The sequence below is a fragment of the Neophocaena asiaeorientalis genome, unplaced genomic scaffold (genome assembly GCF_003031525.2).
Source record: "Neophocaena asiaeorientalis asiaeorientalis breed wild unplaced genomic scaffold, Neophocaena_asiaeorientalis_V1.1 scaffold39, whole genome shotgun sequence".
Classification (NCBI taxonomy): domain Eukaryota; kingdom Metazoa; phylum Chordata; class Mammalia; order Artiodactyla; family Phocoenidae; genus Neophocaena; species Neophocaena asiaeorientalis.
This window is the reverse complement of record NW_020175670.1, coordinates 6,868,603-6,884,816: the sequence shown is the minus strand read 5'-3', so window position 1 is coordinate 6,884,816 and position 16,214 is coordinate 6,868,603. Positions and strand designations below refer to the sequence as shown.

General features: G+C 38.9%; 1 protein-coding gene across 4 annotated transcripts in view; it reads left to right on the top strand.

Annotated features, from left to right (window-relative positions):
• Positions 1-6,395: 6,395 nt before the first annotated feature.
• Positions 6,396-16,214, top strand: part of WDR19 (WD repeat domain 19) — an 84,001-nt gene continuing 74,182 nt past the window's right edge. For 2 of the 4 annotated variants that reach the window (XM_024731710.1, XM_024731709.1), the window contains exons 1-4: positions 6,396-6,531; positions 8,869-8,960; positions 9,248-9,313; positions 12,454-12,579. In XM_024731710.1, coding sequence (XP_024587478.1) covers positions 6,526-6,531; positions 8,869-8,960; positions 9,248-9,313; positions 12,454-12,579 — 290 coding nt within the window. In that variant the 5' untranslated portion in view covers positions 6,396-6,525. Of the gene's footprint in view, positions 6,614-8,868; positions 8,961-9,247; positions 9,314-12,453; positions 12,580-16,214 lie in introns of all 4 variants that reach the window. The other 2 variants (XM_024731711.1, XM_024731712.1) reach the window with 2 other exon arrangements.

Below are 16,214 nucleotides of genomic sequence, written 5' to 3'. Positions count from 1 at the left end.
GAAGAATGGGTGTTAGCTATTCTCTAAATGTTTGATAGAATTCGTCAGTGAAGCCATCTGGTCCTGGACTCTTGTTTGTTGGAAGATTTTTAATTTCAATTTCATTATTTGTGATAGGTCTGTTTATATTTTCCTGTTTATATTTTTTTGATGCTCTGTCCATTGGTGAAAGTGGGGTGTTAAAGTCCCCTACTATTATTGTGTTACTGTCGATTTCCCCTTTCATTGTTGTTAGCATTTGCCTTAGGTATTGAGGTGCTCTTATGTTGGGTGCATAAATATTTACAATTGTTATATCTTCTTCTTGGGTCCTTTGATCATTATGTAGTGTCCCTCCTTATCTCTTATAACAGTCTTTATTTTAAAATTATTTTATCTGATATGAGTATTGCTACTCCAGCTTTCTTTTGATTTCCATTTGCATGGAATATATTTTTCCATCCCTTCACTTTCAGTCTGTATGTGTCCCTAGGTCTGAAGTGGGTCTCTTGTAGACAGCATATATATGGGTCTTGTTTTTGTATCCATTCAGCCAGTCTGTGTCTTTTGGTTGGGGCATTTAATCCATTTACATTCAAGGTTATTATCGATATGTATGTTCCTATTATGATTTTCTTAATTGTTTTGGGTTTGTTTTTGTGGGTCTTGTCTTGTGTTTCCCACTTAGAGATGTTTCTTCAGCATTTGTTGTAAAGCTGGTTTGGTGGTGCTGAATTCTCTTAGCTCTAGCTTGTCTGAAAAGCTTTTGACTTCTCCATTGAATATGAATGAGATCCTTGCTGGGTAGAGTAATCTTGGTTGAAGGTTTTTCTCTTTCACCACTTTAAGTATAACCTGCCACTACCTTCTGGCCTGCAGAGTTTCTGCTGAAAAATCAGCTGATAACCTTATGGGGATTCCTTTGTATGTTATATTTTGTTTTTCCCTTGCTGCTTTTAATATTTTTTCCTTGAATTTAATTTTTGTTAGCTTGATTAATATGTGTATTGGTGTGTTTTTCCTAGGTTTTATCCTATATGGGACTCTCTGTGCTTCCTGGACTTGGGTGACTATTTCCTTTCCCATGTTAGGGAAGTTTTCAACTATAATCTCTTCAAATATTTTCTCAGACCCTTTCTTTTTCTCTTCTTCTGGGAACCCTATAATTTGAATGTTGGTGCATTTAGGGTTGTCCCAGAACTCTCTGAGATTGTCTTCAATTCTTTTCATTCTTTTTTCTTTATTCTGCTTCTCAGCAAATATTTCCACTATTTTGTCTTCCAGCTCACTTATTCATTCTTCTGCCTCAATTATTCTGTTATTGATTCCTTCTAGTGTATTTTTCATTTCAGTTATTATGTTATTCATCTCTGTTTGTTCTTTAGTTCTTCTAGATCTTTGTTAACATTTCTTATATTTTCTCAGTCCATGCCTCCATTCTATTTCCGAGGTTCTGGATCATCTTTACTATCATACTCTGAATTCTTTTTCAGGTAGATTGCCTATTTCCTCTTCATTTATTTGGTCTTGTAGGTTTTTACCTTGCTCCTTCATCTGTGATGTATTTTTTTGCTGTCTCTCTTTTTTTTTTTTTTTATGAGTGGGATTGTGTTCCTGTTTTACCGGTTGTTTGGCCTGAGGCTTCCAACACTGGAGTTTATAGTCTATTGGGTAGAGCCGGGTTTTGGTACTGAGATCAGGACCTCTGTGAGACCTCACTCTGATGAATATGCCCTGGGGTCTGAGGTTCTCTGTTAGTCCAGTGGTTCGGACTTGGAGCTCCCACTGCAGGAGCTTTGGCCCAACCCCAGGCTCGTGAACCAAGATCCTGCAAGCTGCCTGGGGTGGAAAAAAAAAAAAAGAACAATAACAAAGTAAAAAATAAAATTACACTAGGAAACTAACAGATATGTTAGGAAGAATATAAAGATTAAAATAGAGATGAATCAGCAACCAGAAGGTACATGAGTACCACAATAGTAAAAAAGAGGAGGAGGGAAAAGAAAAAAAAAGGGAGGGGGGAAGACCTTGGCTGTGGAGGGTGGGTCCTAAGCAAGGGTGAGTTTTGGGTGGAGGGCAGGGCCAATGCTTAGGAACCACAGGGCTGGAAAAGGCCCTGGGGGATGTGGGGGGTGGGGCTTAGGCTCAAGGAACAGAAGGGGCCCAGGTGTGCCCTTCCCCTGGTCTCAGAGGGCAGGGGACCTCACCTGGGAGCCCAGCAGGCTTCCCAGGCTGAGTGGACAAGGCCAGCGCCCTCTGCTCCTCTCCCACTCCTCCTGGAGGGCTCCTCCCACCTGCCTCTCCTCATCTTCCCAGCCTCCCTCCTGTTGCCCCCAGGACCCACACAGCCTGTATGGGACTTTGGAGGGGGCAGTACTGGCTTGGTAGCTCAGCAGGCTCCTGGCCTGGTGGGCCAGGCGATCACCCTCTATTCCTCTCCCCCTCTTCCCGGAGAGTCCCTCCCACCTGCCTCTCCTGATCTCCCCGGTCTCAGGGGCACCTATCCCCCCTGGGCTCCACTTCTACCCCCTCAGTCTCCCTACATCACACTGGTTCACTTTGGGGTTCCTCCCATCTCCATGGGCAGCAGAGTCCCCCACCAGTGGCCGGCAGGTGCCCTAGTTGTGGGGAGATGCTAACTCCGTGTCCACCTACACAGCCATCTTGACTCCGCCTCCCAGAACTAATTTTAATTTCTTAATTTCCTTGGCTATTTGATTCATAGCCATGTATCTGCATCTAGAATCATGCTTGGCACAGAACTAGACAAAAATAATTGGCTTAATTTTGAATATTCAATTATATATATATTTTTAATAAATAAATTTATTTATTTATTATTTATTTATTTATTTTTGGCTGCTGTTGGGTCTTTGTTGCTGTGCACGGATTTTCTGTAGTTGCAGCGAGCAGGAGCTACTCTGTTGTGGTGTGTGGGCTTCTCATTGCAGTGGCTTCTCTTGTTGCAGAGCACAGGCTCTAGGCATGTGAGCTTCAGTACTTGTGGCTCGCAGGCTCCAGAGAGCAGGCTCAGTAGTTGTGGCGCATGGGCTTTGTTGCTCTGTGGCATGTGGGACCTTCCTGCACCAGGGCTCAAACCCGTGTCCCCTGCATTGGCAGGTGGATTCTTAACCACTGTGCCACCAGGGAAGCCCCAGATATTATTTTTGAAAACACTATCTTTCTCTAGTTATTGTTAGGCTTATTAGACTTCCTTTCTATATAATTTTTGTTTAATTAATTAATTTATTTATTTTTGGCTGTGTTGGGTCTTCGTTTCTGTGCGAGGGCTTTCTCTAGTCGCGGCGAGCAGGGGACACTCTGCATCGTGGTGCATGGGCCTCTCACTGTCGCGGCCTCTCTTTTTGCGGAGCACAAGCTCCAGATGCGCAGGCTCAGTAGTTGTGGCTCACGGGCCTAGTTGCTCCACAGCATGTGGGATCTTCCCAGACCAGGGCTCGTACCCATGTCCCCTGCATTGGCAGGCAGATTCTCAACCACTGTGCCACCAGGGAAGCCCTCTATATAATATTGGTAGGAAATTATTTCCTCAAATGGCTATCATTTTAAAGTTTGGAAGTGTAAATGATAAATGGAGGCAAATTATAAGATGATCAAACAATATTGGCATTTTCCTGGAAGTGTAGTATGCAATAAAAACTTTCTGAATTTATATCTATTTATCTTTAAAATCTGAATTCCACCTAAATGTCCTAGTTTCTTTATCTGTACTTGTGTTAAATGTCATTATTTTCCATCCCCAATCCCATGCTATCCCTCTTTCTCTTCACCTTAGAAGCTCTCCTCTTTCTCTCTTTGGAAAAACGTTTTGGTGATATTATAACAAGTTATGTTATTCATTTTTCTCAATATCCGTTTGAGAAGCTTCATACCATTTTTACCAGCTTTTATAGCAGATTCTGACAAATACTTTCTCATAATGCCATACTTTTCCAGATAAATTAGAGGTTTCTGGAGATTACTATAATAACATATTTATTTATGCTTAAATAAGGAATCAATTTTAAGTTGTATAGTTTATTTTAAAAAATAGCTCTGTGCACTCTAGAATTACCCCTTCCCATAGATTGTATAACAGATTGGCTAACTCTTCAGTGAATCTCTCCCAACAAATGGACACCAGATCCTTTCCCAGATGTACAGGTTTAATCATGTTCCTGGTTCTTAAATTTTAGAATGGGAAGCTGTATTTCTCTTCTTTCCCAAGTATTTTACATAAAATTTTGTATTCAGGTAAGGATACACATATTTCCAAGGTATACAAAAACTTCCAGAAGAATACCACAACTAAAAATATTTTTATCAATTTTCAAGTTCCATTAAAGATAATAAAAGTGAAGCTTAGGGGGAGATCCCTGGCAGTCCAGTGGTTAGGACTTGGCACTTTCACTGCCATGACCCAGGTTCAATCCCTGGTTGGGGAACTAGGATTCTGCAAACCGAGGTGCAGCCAGAAAAAAAAGAAAGAAAAGTGAAGCTGATAATTATTGCTACAATGGCAATCATATTACAGTATATAAATGTGTCAAATTAACATGTTGTACACCTTAAATCTATACCACACTATATGTCAAATATATGTTTCAATTTTAAAAAAGTGAAGCTGAGAAAGTTAAGTATGTAATCTGTTACTAACTGGTTGTTACTGGGTTCAAATCAGTTTGTCTGCATCTTCCACCTTGTACCTCATTACCTCTAAGTATCCTTTCTCTTTTATCCACCTATTGAAATCCTGCCTATTCTGTCAGCCTAATGAGAGAAACAGAGTAATAAAAAACAAAAAACTAGGCATTAATTAGGATCCCTGTTTTATCTAAAATAATACCAAATGCTCCTTGCAGCTTAAAAATAATAAATTGAAAAGTGACTTTCAGAGGCATATACTTGGAAAAGATTTGTTGCTTTGTAAATTTAATCAACATAAAAAGGAATACAGACTGTTTTTAGTATAACACGTAGGACAAAATAGTGGAGAGGCTTTAGGAAACAAATAATGGAGAGAACAGTGGCCTCAAAGTGTAATCCACAGATGGGCATAATCAGCATCACCTGAGAATGTTAGAAATGTAAATTCTCCACATCAACCCCAGAAGGACTAAATCAGAGACTCCAGGTGGAACCAAGCAATCTGTGTTTCAGCAGGCCCTCTAGGTGAGTCTGACACCCACTAAACCTACCAGATACACAGTAAAGTTAGAGAACCAATTTTTCTAAATGATTCAGCCTCAGAAGCAGTGGAAGGAGTGGAAAAAGTTGATTTTCTTGGTATGGGGAAACTAAAAACTTTTATTAGGATTGTACGCTTTTCTATTGCTCAGTACTAAGCACCCTAATAAATGTGTTATATTATTTGACCTAAATAAATGTGTTAAATACACACATATATACCATAATTATAAATACATAGTAAAATTGGTATACATAGGGGCAAAAAATAGAGGGAAATATGCCCCCCAAATTAATATGTTGATGTGGGATTTTTGTTTTCTTTCTTTTTAACTCATTCTCCCATATCAGGTAAACATAATACATAGAAATTTGTATGCTTTTCCCCTGTTAATTGGTCGTATGTCAGTTTAATTCTCAGGCCCTAAAGGTAAAAGTAAAATTTTGTCTCACATTCCCGAAATCTAAAAAAGTCCCATTCACTCTGTTTTAAATACTACAAGGACAATTTCTGAATTTCTACTTCTCTAACCTTTTTCTCCTTCCTCAGTCACCTATTAAAAACATCTCCCGGGGCTTCCCTGGTGGCGCAGTGGTTGAGAGTCCGCCTGCGGAAGCAGCGGACACAGGTTCGTGCCCCGGTCCGGGAAGATCCCACATGCCGCAGAGCGGCTGGGCCCGTGAGCCATGGCCGCTGAGCCTGCGCGTCCGGAGCCTGTGCTCCGCAACGGGAGAAGCCACAACAGTGAGAGGCCCGCGTACCGCAAAAAAAAAAAAAAATCTCTGTTTAAATGTGCAGGTCTTGCACCCAAATTTAAACATCTGAAGATACAAATATATCCCCAGCAGAAATCAGTCTTCAATTTTAACATCCTTTGAATAGCTTCAGAGTGATCTCTTTGCGTGGATTGCCTAAGAGTATTGCCCCATGAACCAGCTCCCCCCTCCTTTTATCCACACTCAGTTCCTTTCTTTTCTTGAAACTCTCAGCGCCCTCCTCTGGCAACTATTGACTTCTTAGCAGCCGGGGCCGAAATTTACGCAGGCGCTTTCCAACGTCTCATAGAGTCAGCCTCCCCTGGGTCGCATCCAATCAGGGCCCAGCCAGAAAGCAAGGGCGCTGCAAACCCTCGCGAGGTTCAACTTCTCTGGACCTTGCTTCGCGGGCATCACGTGATCTCAGTCCACGCCTCCCGCTCTTCCTCGCGGAGATCGCCGCTAGGCACTGTCTTCAGCTGGCGCTCGCAGATTGGCCGTTGCTCGCGCGGTCTCCTGGGAGACGGGAACGCGGTAGCCTTCTTGGAGGAGACTGCGTGCGCCTGCGCACTTGGTAGATCGCGCGGCTGCTCGAGCTTTGAGATGAAGGTAAATAACTTACGAACCCCGGGGGAGCCCGCCAAGAGTCGCTTTGAGGATAGGAGCTTGTGACCTCCTTTCGTCCTCCCGAGTGCGTGAGAAGTGGGGAAGGGAGCGGGGCGACCAGGGAGGGGGAGAGCAGGGGCGAAGTTGAAGGAACAAGGGAATAGGAAGGAAAATTGAAGAGGAGAAGGCGGGGAGGGAGGCCTCTCATTTCTGGGACCGCGGATGGGGTTGGTGCTTTGCGGGAAGAGGGAACCCCGCCACGGCTGGAAATGAGCAGACTGGATCTGAAGAGAACCCAAACTTCGCACGGTAGAAAGAACGAGTTGTGTGAAAGCGCTTGGAGGGTCGCGGTGAAGTTGACTCGTTTGGGTGTCAGGAGCTGCCTCATTTATTGCAGCTAAACACCTGGCAAGCCGCGCGACTGCTCAGCGCCTTAAAACGAGTGAAAAGCCTGCGAAAAAATAATCCCAAATTGTATTGCCTGTGACTGGTGCAATTTACAGATCACCTGGTGGCGATGTACATTATTCACGGGGAAGTCTGCACACGCAGGTCTCAAGCTCTAGAGCGTCATCCTCTGCACGCACGGTTTCTAGGCTTGGGCTTCTCGTGAACCCCATTCCCGGGTCACTGGCTACAGATCATTCACCCTTCGCTTTACCGAGCAATATCCCCTTACACACACACACCCCGGCCCTGATCTGGCAAAGAAATGGAAAGCTTGATTTTTATAAGTTCTGGTGGCTATTAATGTGGAGATTGCAGTTGACAGACTGGTAATCTTAACTCATTTCTAAAGCTCTTCACAATTTATGAAGTACCAGAAGTAAGGAGATATTATTATTCCTGGTTTACAGTTGAGAATTCTGTGTTTGAGGCAATTTAATCGACCTGCTTTAAGCCCTACAGCTAATAAATAAAAAGCCAAATATAAACGTTGGTATTCTGGTTGTGAAGCTAGCACCTTTTCTGGTCCATTGTATGTGTATGGAGTGTCTGTAAACCTCCTTTGAAGAAAAATATAAGATCACAGCCAGGGGAGGTCTACCATGAAGCTGGTAAAATTCAAGTTTAGGGACCCCTCACTTGCATGCAGGGGTTCCAGGGCAATGTGGTCATAAAATTGCATAAGTAAGATGCTTTTATACTCTTTTTTTCTTTAAGGGTGTCTTCATGCTCCACAAAACTTGGATGCACCTGTGATTTTAGCGCATCTGTTTTCAGTACAGGTGGATTTAATCTTTAACGTAGTAAATGCCTATGATTGGTGTTCAATTTTGACCATTTGAAGAGTTTTGTGTTGCTCTTCAGACTGTCAAGCCACCTGCAGTAGTCTCTAAACTTCACGCGCCTAGATATAGGCATCATTGTTTAACCTGTAATTTAACCTAATGTTAAAATCTACATTTATTCATCCCAAACTCTTTTAAGTTCCTAGATGTTCTAGATCAGCACTGTTTTGATATAAATATAATGTGAGCCAATGTAATTTAACAATCTTAGTAGCCAAATTAAAATGTTTTTAAAGAAACAGGTAAGATTACTTTTCATAATATATTTTATTCTACCCAGTATATCCAAAATATTATCATTTCAACATGTAATCAGTATGAAAATTGTCAGTGAAGATAGTTTGCATTCTCTCCTTTATAGTCTTTGAAACCCCATGTGTAGTTTATATTTACAGCACATCTAAATTTGGACTGCCCACATTTCAAGTCCTCAATAAAATTCCAAGTCCACATGTGGTTTATGGCTTCCATACTGGATACACAGTTCTTTATTGTCTAAGTGAAAAGAATGATTTTTCAGTTGAAAAAGTGTCCACCCAATAGCCAAATTAAACACTTAATGATAAAGTAAATGTAACTGATGGGGAAAGGAAAATAATAATTTTGAAGAACGTATAGACATTTTGTATTTCTATCAGAGTTAATATTTTTAATAGCAATTTTGTTAAATTTAATTTCCCCAAATCTATGCTATTAATAATTAGCTAAGTTCAAGTTTAAATTATTTAAATTTTTAATAGCTATAAAACACTAAAGCCATACATTTTTATAAAATTAATATTTGAAAACATTCAAAAGCAAAAACGTTTTATAGTAAATGCTCCCATATATATTGAGGTCCATACTTTACCGATCAGATTGTGATTATTTGGTTGGTGGGTTGATTGGTCATTTTGTTTGTTACATTGTTGACTTCTTTTGGGTAAGCTCTAGCATAAGCCTTCACCATCCTGAATCCTACTGTTTTCATTATCATGTTTTGACATCTTTTCTGACCAACGCTTAATTGTATGTTTTGAAAATATAGAAATTGTATTGTGTTTTTTAGCGTGTTTTCTCACTGCTAGAAAAGGCTTGGCTTGGCACACCAATAAAGTTTACCTGGCAGAAAACATCAGGAAACTACCTTGCAGTAACAGGGTAAGAAATCAGTGAATGTTGGTAAATCATCCTGACTCCAAATGGTTGTATGCCCACCTAACTACACTATCTGTTCAGTAGAAATTCTTGGGTGATGACTGAATGGTGGGAAAAGTAATATATTTCCATTAACATCACAATTCATAGAACCTTTTCCCTGGTAATAACTTTTTACATATAAATTATGAAACTATCGTGAGAAAATAAAATCAGTTGGGTGTATAAAAAAACTCTTTAGAGAAATAAGAAACTCTTAAATCATATCTTTGTGTTCTGATTGCTTTTAGAGCTGATCATATTGTGAAAATCTTTGATCGCCATGGTCAAAAAAGAAGTGAAATCAACTTATCTGGGTAGGTACAGTGGTAGATCAAAAACTTTTTCAAGCTTTGTGGCCTAAAAAATAAAAAAACACTGTCTTAAAACTATAATCAAATAGAATTTTATAACATATCTAACCTGTATCTCCTCTTTTGCCTTCTCCATTTGCAAAGAGATTTGGTTTTTTATACCATAAACAGTTAATGAAATATGTATATGTATAGCATATGAATTAGAATTTAATGTTTATAAACACTCATACGTTCACAGATAAGCTGTAAGACAGAATTATAAATGAGTCCATGTGAAATAATTCTTATTTAATTATAAACAAGCTTTAGTGTGTTTATATGCAGATAAGATAAGCCCATATGGCTGTAGTATTTCCTCTCTAATAGTTACTTTCTGCATACTTCTTAAAGGACAAAGGCCTTATTTTATCTATTTTAAGGAAGTCATTCTAGATTACAGTAAGCGTAACATAAGCATTTTTAATGATTCAGTTTTATCATTCCCTGTAGTAGTTATTTTACTGATAATCTTAGTGGTTATTATGATATGTAGAGTCCCTCACCTGAATGGTCTTATGCTGCCAGCCTTTTTAAATTCACATCTGCTTTCTGTAGCTTATCGCCACCATCTTTGCAAATCAGGTTGCTTTACTTCTCTCCCATCCACCTAATGCCACCATTTTAGCATTTCCCATTGCTCTCTTTTTTTTATTATTATTAATTTTTATTGGAGTATAGTTGCTTTACAATGTTGTGTTAGCTTCTGCTGTACAGCAAAGTGAATCAGCTATACGTATACATATAGCCCCTCTTTTTTGGATTTCCTTCCCATTTAGGTCACCACAGAGCATTGAGTAGAGTTCCCTGTACTATACAGTAGGGTCTCATTAGTTATCTATTTTATACATAGTAGTGTATATATGTCAATACCAACCTCCCAATTCATCCCACCCCTGCAGCCCTTGGTATCCATATGTTTGTTTTCTACGTCTTGTGTTTCTGTTTCTGCTTTGCAAATAAATTCATCTGTATCATTTTTCTAGATTCCACATATAAGCGATATTAAATGATGTTTTTCTCTGACTTACTCTGTATAACAGTCTTTAGGTCCACCCACTTCTCTTCAAATGGCACAATTTCATTCCTTTTTATAGCTGAGTAATATTCCATTGTATATATGTACCACATCTTTATCCATTCCTCTGTTGATGGACATTTAGGTGCTTCCATGTCCTGGCTATTGTAACTAGTGCTGCAGTGAACATTGGGGTGCATGTATCTTTTGAATTATGGTTTTCTCCTGATATATGCCCAGGAGTGGGATTGCTGGGTCATATGGTAGTTTTATTTTTAGTTTTTTAGGGAACCTCCATACTGTTCTCCATAGTGACTATATCAGTTTACATTTCCACCAACAGTGTAGGAGGGTTCCCTTTTCTCCACACCCTCTCCAGCATTTGTTGTTTTTAGATTTTCTGATGATGCCCATTCTGACCGGTGTGAGGTGATACCTCATTGTAGTTTTGATTTGCATTTCTCTAACAATTAGTGATGTTGAGCGTCTTTTCATGTGTTTGTTGGCCATCTGTATCCCACTGCTCTCTTAATTGTTGCTTCTGGTTTCTCTATTCTAGGAAACAGAGGGCAAGGTAGTTATAATTATGTCTAAAATAAAGTAAGAAGGCACTTAGTAAAAGAACTTCTTTGAGTAAATTGTATGAGCTTTATTGCATAATCTCTGTGACATCTATTTTGGTTACACAATGGCCTTATTTTTTTACTTATGAATTCTTTTTTGTTGTTGTTGTTGCTTTTGCGGTACGCAGACCTCTCACTGTTGTGGCCTCTCCCGTTGCGGAGCACAGGCTCCAGACGCACAGGCTCAGAAGCCATGGCTCACGGGCCCAGCCACTCTTCCCGGACTGGGGCACAAACCCGTGTCCCCTGCATCGGCAGGCGGACTCTCAACCATTTGCCACCAGGGAAGCCCACTTATGAATTCTTTTGCTGTATTCATCATAGTTGAATTAGACTGACAAAAGATCTCCACATAAATAAAATGCCATTATATATTGTCTTTAATTGGCAGATGATTTTATCAACAATTTGAAAGCCTCCCTCTTCCACACTCTCAAAATCCTGAAAATATTATAGAAAATTGAGGTCCCAAAACATATTTTATTTATTTTTAACTTCTTTTATTTTTGGCCACACACTGTGGCATGTGGGATCTTAGTTCCCTGACCAGGGATCGAACCCATGCCCCCTACATTGGGAGCATGGAGTCTTAACCACTGGGCGGCCAAGGAAGTCCCCCAAAACATATTTTAACAGTTCGAAGAATAAAATAACTTAAGTAATGCCCAGCTGTCTTAAATGTAAAGCTGAGTGTGGCTTAGCCAATACCCAAGAACAGAGGGTCACCAAATGAAATATAGCGTCAGAGAAGGAAGGAAAGGTTAATCTTCAAGGAAGTTCTTAAATTATAATAGACATTTGGAGTAATTTTAAACAGTAAGAAACATGTTAAATAGAGCATTTCCTATTTATAACAATTTTGTTATCTTAATTGAATCACTCTTATTCTATTAAGATATGAAATAAAAATAAACTTTCTTACTCACTATTTCAGAATTCAAGTCTTCCTTGTTGTTTGCAGTCCTACGTCTACCCAGCCTTGATCTGTTCAATACTCAGTTTGTCTAGATATAACATCATTTTTTATCAGTACCTACTTTTTCCCTCTGTAAATCTGAAATAACCTTTTGAAAGTTGATCATACAAATTTCCTCTTGATTCCAGGTGTGATTCCTTTCCAGAGGTGCTTGATGAGTTTGTTTTACCAAAGGGCCAGGCTCTTTATAGGTGTTGAGAAAATCTGCTAACTTATTAGGTATAATTATATTTAATATAGTATATGAAAATGATATTTAAAATAGAATTTAAAATGTTTCTATTCCCTCAACAACGACATAATTGGTGTTAGTTTTATCCAGGCACTGAATGGTGAGTTATATTTCTCACTTTAGAAAGTTTATGACATATTCAAAAATAGATTGAATGGTCTTGTTATAGACAAAAATCACAAATAGTTGAGTGTTTAAATTTCTTTCCCTACTTAAAAAAAATGCATAGTGATGTTTTGCTCTCTTTTTAAAAAGTAACTGTGTTGCTATGGATTGGGATAAGGATGGAGATATCCTAGCAGTGATTGCTGAGAAATCCAGTTGCATTTATCTGTGGGATGCCAACACAAACAAAACCAGCCAGTTAGACAGTGGCATGAGGTAAGGATAATTTTTTTTATATTTTAAATCTTCACTTAGAAATATCATTATTTGCAGATTTGATGCTACAAATACTACTTTCATTGTAAAGATGCATTAATGAGTTATTTTCTTATAAAGGAAAAAGTTCATTTCTTTTTTAATTGTTATATATAATCCTATTAATTTTGTTCAGTTAATTAGAATAAAGTTGTTATGATTATAAAATATGACTTCTTAAAAAGTTGCTTTCAATGGAACAGACTAAAATGTCCAAAGAAGAGAGAAAACGTATATGGGAAAATCTGGAGAGGGGATTGGCTGCATGCATGGCTGGATCTAGGGGTTCTAATGATGCAGTCAAGAATGTCTCCATCTCTCGGCTCTTCCTTTCTTTGTATTGACTTCTTCTAAGTCAGACTCTCTCTCTTTTTTAAATTTTATTGAAGTGTAGTTGATTTATAATGTGTTAATTTCTGTTGTACAGCAAACTGATTAAGTTAAACATATATATATTCTTCATATTCTTTTCCATTATGGTTTATCACAAGATATTGAATACAGTTCCCTGTGCTATACAATAGGACCTTGTTGTTTATCCATCCTATATATGTAAGTCAGACTCTTGATGGCTACTGGCACGTATCAGCTTATACCATTCTTCACAGCAAGTTATGCCACAGGAAAGAGCATGCCCCTATCACATTACTAGTGTCCACTCATTTCTTCGGAAGGTCTCTGAATAGGGGTAGGCAGGGAATAGGCCATGGGGTTGATAATCCTACCCAGTGAAGAGTGGAGTGAGGGTGGGGAAGTTCACAAGTGGGAAAAATCCTGGGCAGACAGAATAAATTGCAGGTCTCTGCTAAAATGGAAACCATTTTGCCAATGGAAAAGAAAAACCTATTGGTATTTACAACTAAAACTGCAATTTTGACCTTGGACAAGTTGCTTAACCTCTCTTTAATCCTCAATTTCTTCATATATGTAAAGAGTGTATAGTAATAATAATCTGCTTCATGGCATCATGTGGCCTGCGGGTGGGCAGGAAGAGATCACACACATACCATAAGGTTAGACTATACTTTTCCAGCTTACTTGCCAAGGAATAACAGAGCAGGACCAAACATCACCTTAGCGCAGGTTCTCTTGACCCTCCAAAGTGACGAGATGCACGAGACATGCATCTACAGGCAATAGTGTCTGACCAACATCAGGTCTTGCTAGGTCTGAGAACCTTCATTTCTTGCTCTGTCCTTTAACACTTCGGTACATCACTTTTCAGAAGGATTTTACACACCCTGTGTGCTTCCATTCAAGAGGATGTTTATAAACATCAAGTACTGCTTCTTGAACCAAATTGAGCATCAGTGAGGCCACATCCTGACCCAGAGAAAAAGGCATAATTAATCCCAGGTGTTTCAAATTGGCAGCTCTGCCTCCCACTGTCTATCTTCCCCCACTTCCATTTTCTCACATCATCTCAGGATTGTTGTGATAGTTAATTGTATGCAGTGGCCAGGCACCAAAATAAGAGCTGAGGAAACAGTAGATGTTATTGTAATTATCAATAAGGTAAAATTAAGGGTGTTTTACTGTTGCTATTAATATTTAATGTCTAAAGGCCTTTGGCTATAGAAAGGTATACCTACTACTATTTGTTTTTTTGTTAATGATCAATCTAATACATCATGATAGTTAAAAATTTTGAACATCAAGTTTGCAAAATTTTCTTAAATATTTTGCAAACTTAAGTTTCCTTTAAACAATTAAAATTTCATTTACAAATTTAATCTGATTAGATTCTTCTGCGCACTTCAAACAAAAATAATTCACAAAGCATCAAATATAATTATTACAAAACTTGCTGCAATGCCACTTAGCTATCTTAAATTATTAGGTTAGCACAATGGGTTGAATTTATTTCATCATTTTTACTAAATGTATTTTTTATACCTTTTTAAGATTATAGTGGTACTTACCCTGATCCTACCTAGGCCAACAGCAGTAATCATTTAGTTTTTTACCTGGGATACAGCAGTCTTTTCAGAGAAACTCTGAATACATCTGGTTCATCAACCAATTGATTCTTGGTTGGATCATGGGACATGGTTGCTTCTCCCAAGGCCATTCACACCTGAGTACTAGTCACCCTACTCAGCTTCTTTTCTAATTGACCTTCAACTGTCATATCAGCCTGGATTTTACAAACCTTTGCCTTTCACATAGGTTGCCTTTTTTTGTAGCCAGGTGCATTTTCCTAAAATAATATATTCATTACATTTTTCTTGGCCAGAAATATGTGTCATTATTATATGTTGGCCTCATCGGTTAGCATAATTGGAAACATGTATGCCTTGGGATCTTACTGTACTTTGTAGGACCTTCTAGACATCTTATCTCCTAAGACAGGAAAGATAAAGCCCATTCAGTTAACTCTTCTTTTGATGACATTTGATTACTTGATCTTCTTGTAATACACTATTTAACCCTCTTTCTAGTTGGTGGTTCTGTGACTGTTAGTACTGATCAACTATTGACTGGACTAATATTGTTACACTACTCTTACTATATGTGACCACAGTTGCTAATCAGACCTTGTTCTTGTCATATAGTTCTTCTTTTCTCTGGTACTATTTAGCTCACTCCAATTTTTTAAATTCATGTTTTCTGAGCAGCAGACTCCAAAATGGGATTAAGTGTGTAAGGTGTTTATCACAGGAAATATCTGTGAGGGAACAGAGAGGGAGAAGAAGTTAGAAGAGCCGTCAGACCCTTGTAAAGGAGAGAGGGAAGAAAGAAAGAGGGGGGGTAGAAACATCTGGGACCGCAGCACAGTCCTAAAAAGTTCAGCTAGGCCCAGTCTGAGCCAAGGTTACCATCAAAGGAATCCTGTGCCTCCCAGGAATGGGCCTCAGCAGGACCCCTGCCATGCGCAATCATTGTCTGGGAGCAGCCCATGGGAAGGTGTGGTCCCAGCACGTTGAGGTGATGGATTCCAATGCCTAGCAGCTGGGCGCCTTGGTCGGTTATACTTTCTATAGTTGGAGATCTGAGAGGCATATTCTCAGGGCTGCTGTACCTACTTAAACTGAGAGACAAATGCATATTTATCTTTTATAAAGTATGTACTTAATATCTTTTATAAAATTTACTGTATACTTAATATATTCAATAATTGTAAATATATACTCAATGGAAGAAAGCTAGCAGCCCAGTATATTAATACTTCTTGTTAAAATTAATTTTTAGCTAAACATTTTATTACATTCACTTATTACAACTAACTTTTCCTATGCTTTAAGTGAATTTTTGTCTTCCAAGTATCATTACGTTTTATGGCCTTTCACAAACTCAGCTTGTTTCGATTAAATATGTAATTTTTAATGCTCAAATTCCTCTAATTTAGCCAGAGGAGTCCCCTTTAAGCTGACTCTTTTGTCCTTTTATTACTGCCCTCAACATTCTTGAGAGCTGTGTTGCTTTCTGAAAACAGTAGCTTGATCTATCAGTGACTGTCAAAGTTTAGCTGCATCAGAATCACCTGGAGAACTTATGAGAACACAGACAGCTGCGCACCACCCCCAGTTTCTCATGCAGTAGGACAGGGGTGGGATCTGGGAACTAGCATTTCTGAAGTTCCCAGGTGATGATGC